General features: G+C 34.5%; 2 protein-coding genes across 5 annotated transcripts; both read left to right on the top strand.

Moving 5' to 3' along the window:
* The first annotated feature begins 5,491 nt into the window (after positions 1-5,491).
* Positions 5,492-8,234, top strand: LOC112707977 (uncharacterized). Of its 4 annotated transcripts, none has more exons than XR_003811494.2 (7): positions 5,519-5,899; positions 6,032-6,122; positions 6,435-6,520; positions 6,658-6,719; positions 7,016-7,101; positions 7,595-7,689; positions 7,826-8,234. XR_003811494.2 is itself a non-coding variant. In XM_025760044.3 (6 exons), exons 2-6 carry the CDS (start codon positions 6,042-6,044, stop codon positions 7,916-7,918), a joined length of 408 nt encoding a protein of 135 aa, XP_025615829.1. In that variant the 5' UTR covers positions 5,492-5,899; positions 6,032-6,041; the 3' UTR covers positions 7,919-8,234. The 4 variants fall into 4 exon arrangements, 2 of the variants coding, with proteins under 2 accessions (XP_025615829.1, XP_072057658.1); XR_011864945.1 differs by having other exon boundaries at positions 6,658-6,722; positions 7,019-7,101; XM_025760044.3 differs by lacking the exon at positions 7,595-7,689 and having other exon boundaries at positions 5,492-5,899.
* A 692-nt stretch (positions 8,235-8,926) lies between these two features.
* LOC112707976 (uncharacterized) lies at positions 8,927-9,884 on the top strand. The gene has a single exon (XM_025760043.2). The coding sequence runs from the start codon at positions 8,999-9,001 to the stop codon at positions 9,725-9,727; it is 729 nt and encodes a 242-aa protein (XP_025615828.1). The 5' UTR covers positions 8,927-8,998; the 3' UTR covers positions 9,728-9,884.
* The last annotated feature ends 1,032 nt before the right edge of the window (positions 9,885-10,916 follow it).

The following is a 10,916-nucleotide window of genomic DNA, read 5'->3' as shown; positions in this document are numbered from 1 at the left end:
AACATTATTACAGTATTTAACCGTGTACACTTTTCTGAGAGTAAGAAATTAGTAAATTCACACTTTTGCTTGCAATTTTGAGCACTAAATGTGAGGGTCTGCTCTTTTGTTTTTGTTTCTTTTACATGTTCTTTTTAGTTGTACATAATGGAGGATCCGCACCAGACTTAAGAACTTAAATATTATTGTATATAATGAAACAACCAATCTGGGTGTATACCAAAATTAGCCACTAATACAAAATACATGTTGAAATACAAAATAAATTAAGTTTAACAAGACTCTGTGGCGTGTGAGATACGAGGGAAAATCATTCAGTTCATCACAATATTAAACGTGAAGTATTTCAAGATTGGGAGCTTCAGAAAGATCTGGAATTTGTTTCAGCCGAGGACACTTAGACAGATATAAGTACTTTAGCTTTTGCAGAAACTGAACAAAATAAAGAAACATCACACCATTAACATCCTTGCAAACGTTAATCAATGCAGTAAAATCTAATAGAGCTTAGCACGAAAAGGTTCACCTTTTTTCCATGCCATACTTGTATAATGCTGGAGCTACAAGACAGATCAATTTCAATAAGCTCATAGTATTGACTCATACAGGGCAGAGTTTCCATTGGACAACCTATCCATCGCAAAACTCATATAGCTAAGCTAAGAATTGGAGCTATCACGCCATCTAAAATGAAGAGCTTTAGCTGACATATATTTGATAAGATGATTCGAATTCAAATACTTCACTTATCTTAGCCGGATAAGATAAGATAAGATAACTATCATAAGCTATATAAAGGGGAGCCAGAGCCCCCTTAGCTACTCACTCATTCTTCATCCTTTATACCTTTCAGATCCATTCTGCGGAGTATCTTTGCAGATTCCACCACCCCGGCCGCTCCAAGAAGACGATCCGACAACCGTTGCAAGTCCCTGATCCTACAACCACTAACAACAATGGTTCTCAAGATCAGCATTGAACCCAGCATGATCACCGAAGTCGAGACGTACGACCTCACTTCCCGCCATTATCCTTACACCGTTTATGCCGACGACCAACGCATCATCTGCATCAATACCACCTCTTCTCAAACGCTCTCCAAGTGGCTCACCAACCTCCTCAAGTCCACTTCCAAAAACACCCCGGTCATCGTTGGCGTAACCGCCCAGCACCAATTTACCAAGTACACCAAGCGCGGCGTCAAGGACTACGGCTACGACTTCATCTCCCTCTGTGTTGGCTCTCACTGCCTCCTCTATCCTTTTCTCGAACAAGCTGACTCTTACAAAGCGAAGCAAAACCCTAGGCCCCTCTGCGACTTCTTCGCCAACCCTAGGGTTATCGCGGTGGGAATGGAGATCGAAAAGGTGAAGACAAAGCTGGAGAAGCACCACGGGATCGAGCTGAAGAAGGCGTTGGACCTTAGGGCAATGGCGGAGGAAGGGATGAAGTAGGTGGGGAGAAGGTGGATCTGTGGCGGTACAATCTTGACAAGTTGGCGAAGACAGTGATGGGGAAGCACTTTGACGTGGTGGGGCCGGAAGAGAAGCTGGACTGGTACGATGAAGAAATCTCGTGCTGTTATTACAATGTGTATACGGATGAGAAGACAATGTTCATTACTATTGATACTTATCTTTGCTACCTCATTGGTTCGGAGCTGCATGGTATGATCCATGGACATGAAGCCGGTAAGAGCCAAGATTCTTGCAAGTCCAAGAAGAAGGTTAACAAGAAGAAGAACTTATGAGGTGCCTTTGATTTCTAAGATTAGTAATGAGGCAATTCATGCATAGTTTGATTAGACTTTAGAGTAGGATATGACCGTGATTTAATTCTTGTTAATGATAGTAACTTTTACACTTTCAATTCTTATCTGAATTTGGATATAGATTTTCATCGTTTCATATGATGTAATAATATAGTGCCTTCAGTGGCGTTAATCATTTTCTTTTCAGTTCTAATGATACAATGCTTAATGAACAATTCCACTTTAATTTTAGCTAATTAGAAAAGGGTCACTTACATAAAGATTTTAAAGTATTTTTTTTAAAAGGTGATCTTTTATTTCAACGAATCAAGTGCTTATTTGGGCGCCATTATTTTATTAAAAAAAAATTTTTTTATTGAAAAAAAAGATCTTTTTTATTTTTTAACGTGTTTTGGCAAATTTCTAGTAGTAAAAGTAAAAGCACTAGAAAAATAAAAGAAAGATCTTTTTTGAAAAGTTGTAATTTACATCTTTTTTCAAAGATCTTTTTTCTTAAAAAAAATGATGTTTTTTATGTAATAAATAAACCAAAAAGTACTTTTATATAGGTGTCCATGAATCGGATCGTATCCGCAGATCCGCGGTAAATATCCGCATCCGATCCGAAAATTGCGGTACTATCCGATCCGCAAATTGATCGGATCGGATCGCGGATATCTGCTCTACATCCGCGTATCCAATCCGCGGATCCGCAGATCCGCACAATAATAATTAAAAATAAATAAATATATATGTTTGGTATTATATTTACTTGTTTGTATGTTTTAGTTAGTAATTATTATTCATATATTGTATTATTTTATTTTTATTATTTAAAAAGAGTTTGATTAAAAATATTTTAGGAATAAATAAGTTTAAACGTATGAAAGAAATATTTTTATTGAATTTTTTTACATTGAAATATGATTAAAAAGAAAAGATTTAATTATGCGGATATATCCGATATCCGATCCGATCCGCACATTTGCGGATCGGGATCGGATCGGATCCGGCACTAAAAAGTGCGGATATCATATCCGATCCGATCCGATGAAAATTGTGCGGATTGAATCGAATTTTCGGCCATATCCGATCTGATCCGATCCGCAGACACCCCTATTTATATTATTATACCCAAACATAATTGATAGATAAAAAAATATTTTTGCACGAGATATCCAAATATAAAATTATTTTTACTTTTCCATAATATCTTCTAAAAAAAGATAACTCAAAAAAGATAATTTAAAAAAAGATCTTTTCTTAAAAGTTCACCAAAATAAACTCTATATATTATATAGTAAATAAAATATATACTAATTTAAGAACACATAGTAAAAAACATACAAAATCAAATAAAAAATAAAGTTCTATAAAAAAATATGCATTAATAAAATAATTAAAAAATTTATATGAACAAAGAATAATAAAAATTCTTTTTACAAAATACAATAATATACATCAATAAACATACAAAAATTTCTAAACAAAAATATTCAACGAGAAAAATAAATAAAAGATAAATAAAAGACAGATTAATTTCAACAAGCTCATAGTATTGATCCATAAAGGACACAGTTTCCATTGGACACTCTATCCAACGCAAAACTCTCAATAAAGGGGGAATATAGCTACGAATTGGAACTTTTACGCCATCTAAAATGAGGAGCTTTAGCTGACATATATTTAAAAAAGTTAAATCTCTCCAACGCATTATATATTGTCCTTCATATACCGCAGTATTGTCGTCTAAAACAATGCTCTGAGTTGCCTCAGTTCCCTAAACAACAAATCAACGAGAAGTCATTCGATTATACTGAATTGATATATTTTTCAAGAGAGGTAGAGAAAGAGAATTTTTTTTAATTGCGAAAATACAATATTAGACGCATTATCAAATTCTTCTTCTAATTTTCTAGTTTTATAACTGTGAAAAATTTTCCATTTATCTTCTTTTGAGTAAGAACAATATCGATGTCCTCGTAATTTTGCAACATGCTATGCTTGCTAGGATCATTTGGAAATTCCTGAATTATAATATGTTTGCCCATTTCTTCGACCAAATCATGTATCTTCAACCTACCTTCCTCATTTATAGTGAGTAGAGATCTAACAATCAAAGTCGCGATACCAATTTCAAGATGATAACCACGCCCTTTTAACATAGCTATAACAGTATCTTGAAACCATCCTTTGAAAAAATAAGCAATGTCTAAAAAAATATCCTTGTCCATGGAATCTAGACCACCATAACTTATTTTTAACTAATAAAAAATATCGACATTTGGAAAGCTCTCTAATTTTCAAAGATCACTTTGTCAATCTTTAATGGGTCTACCATAAAGGTGGGAACCCAACACCTCAAGTGCCAATGGAAGACCAGCACAATATTGGATCACCTGTTTGGACAAATCCAAATACTCTTCACTTTTGAAACTCAGAAATACATAGCGAGTGTCTTCACTTCTGAAACTCAGAAATACATGATACTTGCATGATCTAAATGAAGAAGAATAGGTGAAAGCCATGTATGTAGAAGAGTTTTATTAAAGATGGCTAGTGAATCCAGAGCGAGTGTCTTCACTCCTGAAACTCAGAAATGAAACTCAGGAACACATGATACTTGCATGATCTAGATAAATAAGAAAAGGTGGAAGCCATGTATATAGATCACTACTTCAAGGGTTTGTGTTCGTGTGAATAAGGGGAAATTGTCGAAGCAGCGAGATAGAGAGTATTATTCATTGACATCAACGCGGAACTGGAAAGGAGATTAATTTCACTTTCTTAATTTAATGTCATTTTTGTTTGTTTTATCTTATTAACATCTGTTTTAAACAAAAATTTTAGGACTATTTCGAATTAGAATAAATTATGAAATTAGTACCAAAATTTTTGAAACGAACAAAAATAACTTTAAAAAAACATAGAAGACAAAGTAACTCTCAAAAAATTAATAATTTTGACAAAAATAATAAATATTGATTGAACATGTTTTTGTTAATAAAAAATACTTAAGTAATTAATAAAGTAGATAATATGATAAATTTGACTAATAATTTAATTATTTATCATTCTTAATTATGCTAAATTGTTACAAATTGAAAAAAAATTAAATAAACTTACTAAAAATTAATAATTATGCTAACAACTAAAATCAGTTACTGATATAAAATATATAACGAAATATAAATATACATTAAAAATAAATTAAATAATATTATATATAAATATATTAGTAATTAATTTTAGTATATAAATAATATTTAAAAAAATAAAATACTCAAATACATTAATCACTAGTATGCTGTTAATTTCTTGACATATAGCAAATAAAATGATTGTATACTTAAATACTGTTCAAATCAAAATATAATATATTTTTCGAAATATTAGTATTTTGATTATACTTCTCTAGTAAAAAAAATATTATAAAATGATAAATTGATTACCTTTAAATCAATCATTTTATGATTTTATTTTTAAAAATACAAAAGTGAAAATAATGTACATACAATAAAAAATTGTATATATCTCTTCAATTTAGAAGAGAAACAAGCATATAGTACTGTATTTTTGTTATTTTTATGATAAGAACAATTTTAATTACTATTAATGTAAAATAATTTACATCGTCAAGAGAAATAACAAAAAGACGAAGATCCAATTTTTTTTGTAGCAAAAAAATTATTTTAATAGCTTATCTAAATACTTTTTATAATCATGTGTAGATATCTAATAATCTAAATGTTACTATAAAGTTTCATTGATAAATGATAACCCTATGGAAAGGAGTAAAGAGAGAAAAGGGAGAGTGGTTAGTAGTTACAACGGCAAAACGAATCGTTTTGTATTTTCAGAGTGAGAAGTAGCGAAGTGAATAAAACAAGAGTCACACTATATACTGTATGAAGTTTCCACCACCACCATCGCCATCTTCTTCTTCCACCATCGCCTTGAAATTAGGGTTTTGCAGAGCTTAATTCTTCACTCACAATGCATTCGAGATCCAATATTTTGCTTTTCTGACATTCCAATTTTGCACTCATCACAATATCGCAATTGCTCCACTGCACTTTCGCCAACTGCCGAAATTGACCGAATTGGGCGGTAACTTAATCCTTGATTGCTTCCCATTCTTATTTGAAGGTTTGATTTTTAATTTCGCGGTCTATTTGAGCTTAGATCTCGTCCAAAATTATGATTTTTTTTATTGCTTTGTTTGCGATTTTGATTATAATATCGTCATGTAATGGTTTTGCGTTTTTGCCATTCTTGCAGGGATTATATAATGGCAACCACTGCTTGTTTCATCATTGTTAGCAGAAATGATATTCCTATTTATGAAGCTGAAGTTGGAGTAGCTGCTAAAGTATGATTCTTTCCTCTCCTTTTTTTATGCTAAAGTTTAAGAATTTATTTATTTATTTTTATGGTTAGAATCTAGATATTTGTCATTCAGACTATTGAAGTGGTTATTCATATGATTCAAGAGGTTCATTGATGGTTGAAAATGTTATGGAGGAATTTAATTTACATAATGGTTTGTTTTAATGAATTAATGTACAGGCTTATTTGAATAATTGAATCTCTTTCATTACTTGGTTTGTATCATTTTGGAAAGAAGGGAATATCGTTCTTCCAAAATATTCATCGTTTGTGATCCTGTGCTACTCTATGACAGAGAGAGGATGCTGCTCAGCTGCATCAGTTTATCCTGCATGCTGCTCTCGATATTGTTCAGGACCTAGCATGGACTACTAGTGCTATGTGAGTTACAAGTTGATACAGAATCCAATTTTAAATAAGAAAATTTGATCTTATGATTATCCTTTTTTGGTTGTGCACTGCTTTTATTTGTAATGTTCTTTTACTCAGCAGCTTATTTCTTAACATTCTTGATATAGGTACTTGAAATCGGTAGACAGGTTTAATGATCTGGTGGTCTCAGTATATGTCACAGCTGGTCATATCCTTTGTTGAGAATTATTTTATATTTGAGATAAAAATTATATTGCTCCTCTGATAAAAAAAATTGTTGTTCTTCTTTTATGTTCATATGATGAAGTACTGAGGAACTTAACTTTTAGAACTAACCATTTTCCTAGTGTGTATGGCTCTACATTCTCTCTACCCTGAACTCCCTTGCCTAGGGGAACAAAATGGAAGAGCCAATGCACAATAGTGAAGAACTTTATAAACTTAATTGTGCAAACTCTTTAAGGAATTTATGTTTTCTCTAATATTTTCCTTGACACATCATACATACCCGTTTTATGTTGCTTCATGACTCTCGTAATGATGATGGCATTAAGAGCTTCTTCCAAGAGGTACACGAACTTTACATAAAGGTAATCTACTTTTTCTTGTCACACTAGGCTATACCTTAATTCATAGAATCTTTCCATGTTTTATTTGTTAATTAGTTTGATAATGTCAAAATCCTCTCAGTCATGTTCTTATTCTGTAAAAATTGCATCTCTCGAAATGTGAACATGAAGCAGTTTTTGTTCTTGTTATGAATAAAAGAGTAAAAGTTAAGTTTATATTAAATGGGTGAAACTCAACATAAATCATTGCAGATTCCTTCACAGTAAAAGAAGAAACTTATTGTTGCAGTTTTCCTTTTTGGATTTATTGATGTTTTTTCCAATCAGTGTTTCAATATTTCATTGCAATAGACCCTATACTCTTATTTCCTTTACATACTTTGTAAATTACTTAGCATTAGAAGAGTGGATTTTCATAGATGTTTGCCAAATTCCATTTCTACCTTTCCCTAGTACAGGTGCTTTGTGCAGGAATCAGCATCCTGATAAATACGTTTAGTTGTTTGGTTTTCAGCCAGAGAAATTATTCTTATACCCATTGTTCCTGGGATACTAAGCCGACACACTCCCCTTCAACATTGGATTGGTATGGTGTCTAAGGAAGAATGGGTACTGATAACACAACTGAACTTGGAAGTTGCTAACTGTCCTTTTGATTCAATGTTGAAGATGAATATGCTGATATTTGATATTTTTTCCCCTCGAAACTAAACCTGCCATATTTTTTGGATTATCGAAATTGCAGACACTTCTTAATCCCCTGTACTTGCCTGGCTCCCGGATCACATCATCACATTTTGACACGAAAGTCCGAGCTCTTGCCCGAAAATATTTGTAGAGTCCACCAGCTAGCTCATACAGCACTGAGTCTGGATTTGATCAATTCTCTTTGTTATCCCCTACAAGATTTGGCAGAAAGGTTAGGTTTGGTGTTTGCCTGAAATGTTTGTGTACACAAGTCATTAGCGGAAGATGGCTATGTTTGTTGACAAAAGCTATTGGATCGCTAGTGTTACAATTTGTAATACATACTAATCAATCTTGTAATTTATGATCGAATATTTGTTTTTAAGTGCTAAAGGATTATATTTAACACATACAATCACTTTGCTTGTAAATTGTCCTTTAATTTATATGTTGAACTGGCTTGTAAATTTAAAGGTATTTAACACATACAATCACTTTGCTTTAAAATTCTTATAGACATAAACCTGGATGATGAAAGGATCGGAGTAAATATAAAAATTAATAAAGAATTAGAGAAACATTTACATATGGCTATAGAAAATATTTCAGTTCTACTTTCTACCATATGTCATCATGGTTTATATTTTGTTAACACATTGACAAGGATTTTTTATTATTTTTTGAGGCAGTTTAAACATTATTCACCGACAAAAATGTGAGCACATGACACTAATAACGCGTTTTTACTTTTTATAATCCAGAAATATATATTGCTAAATATGGATCAAAGAACAATAATAAATCAAAGTATAAAGAAATTAAAAAGACATGTTAGAGCAAGTTAGTGATTGACTTTGATAAGCTGTTTCACACTTTGGAGTTTGGATAGTGCCCGAAGAGAAATAATAACACTCTTAAATCTTGATACATATGCTACTAAGTACTAATTAATAAAACTGGTTCTTCAAGACGTGCGTATGCCATCACCAACCCTCTCTAATAACCTTGACTTTGTGGAAGCCACATCAAGCTGAAAACTAATAAGAAGGCAGTCTATTAATGAATTAACAAATAATTGTTATAAGTCAACAAGGTATTGGATGCTTGCACTATATAAAGGGTTGCAATCCTCACTATGCCAAGCAACAAAAATAAACCCTAAATATAATAGTCTTGTAGTAAGGGAAACAGGACTAATTAGGGTTTAACACTTAATTAAGAGTTAGTTGTTATGGAAACCTCAATGACATGGAGGCACTTGCCTCCACTAATTGATGCATTAGCATTTTGCTTCATTGCTATCAATGTTGCTGCTCATGATGATCAGAGTCCTTATTATGGAGACCACAACTCTCCCTACCACCCAGCTCCACAGGCGGCGCCACCCACACATGAACATGAACATGAACCTCACTCACCCTATCTCTATAAGTCTCCGCCTCCTCCATCTTCATACATTTACAAGTCTCAACCACCACCTTCTCCGTCGCCACCTCCTCCATATTATTATAAGTCTCCTCCTCCACCTTCTCCTTCTCCACCACCTCCATATATCAACAAATCTCCTCCTCCTCCCTCTCCCTCTCCACCTCCTCCCTATTATTTTAACTCTCCACCCCCACCATCACCTTCACCACCTCCTCCATATTTCTACAAGTCTCCTCCACCACCATCCCCATCACCACCACCTCCCTATATCTATAAATCACCACCACCACCATCTCCATCACCACCACCACCATATGTCTACAAGTCTCCACCACCTCCATCACCTTCACCACCTCCTCCATATATTTACAAGTCACCACCTCCACCTTCTCCATCACCTCCTCCACCATATATTTACAAGTCTCCACCGCCACCTTCACCTTCACCTCCTCCTCCTTACATTTACAACTCTTCACCGCCTCCACCAAAGCAAGGCTATCTCTACACTTCACCTCCGCCTCCCAAGTATTAAGCTTGCATTAAAAGTGCTTTAATTTGAATTCTTTTAATAATATTATGTTCAACACTATTGTGGTTATAACAGGTTCTACGCCATATATATAAGGCAAGTAGAACCTAGTTATTATATATGAATGTATCCTTATATTTCAATTGATTATCATATTTTCATGAAATCCTAACGCAATGTGATTAGAATTCTGTTTCATTCTTTGCATATGATCATAAGATCTCGGCGAAGTTCACGAACTTGTGAAACCAAAGTTTAGTTTGATAACAATATTATGATAATTAATAACCTAAGGGTACATTAAAAAAATGCAAATTTATTTTACTTTATAAGCAGCAAAAACTGGATCCTTCTAGTTCGGCTGGCGCGCGCTTCGAACGAGAAAATAAAATGAACGTTGAAGACACTTGCGCGCACTATCATGGCAAATATTTATTTGAAAAAAATAAAAAAGTCAAACATGCATAATGTGAAAAAGCTTACAAGATATATAATAATTTTTACTTGTTACGGATCCGGTCCACGGATCCCCGACCCGAGACCAGACCCGAGCCCGGCTCCTCGGACCAACCCGTCTCCCCCCTCCGAAAGGCCCAAAACCGGCCCTATGAAGCTCTTAACCAACTTTCGAATTCAAACACCTCCCTTATCTTAACCAAATAAGATAAGATAAGACGATCCACATCTCCTATAAATAAAAGGATCCAAGTCCCTCCAGGTATTCATTCATCCCTCACACTTTCCACCTCTTAGATCCATTCTGACTTGAGCGTCGGAGTGTCTTTGCAGGTACCTCTCCCACCGTTCCGCTTGGACAGTCCGACATCCGCCTCGACCCGCAGGTTCCCGATCCTCCTCTTAAATCGTACCAGAGTCATTCTGTACATTGGCGCCGTCTGTGGGGACTTGCGACAGTCGAACCGGATGGAGGGCATCCTGGAGGAAAGCCCTTCAAGCCAGGATGACTCCCAACCACGTCGTCCGGCCTCAGAACACCAGGAGGTCACAAACCAAGCAAGAATAGCAAGTACCATCTACCACACGAACGAACACGTATTCACGGACCCGCAACATCCCAAGAAAGCCAGGGACAAAGCGGCGCAGATCATCCAGAATCTCTGCCTCCGGGTCCAAGAACTTGAAGGCAAACTGACCAACAGAGGAAAACACGAACACGGAAGCCAGGCAACCT

Source organism: Arachis hypogaea, chromosome 8 (genome assembly GCF_003086295.3).
Source record: "Arachis hypogaea cultivar Tifrunner chromosome 8, arahy.Tifrunner.gnm2.J5K5, whole genome shotgun sequence".
Taxonomy (NCBI): domain Eukaryota; kingdom Viridiplantae; phylum Streptophyta; class Magnoliopsida; order Fabales; family Fabaceae; genus Arachis; species Arachis hypogaea.
This window is presented reverse-complemented; position numbering and strand designations above follow the sequence as displayed.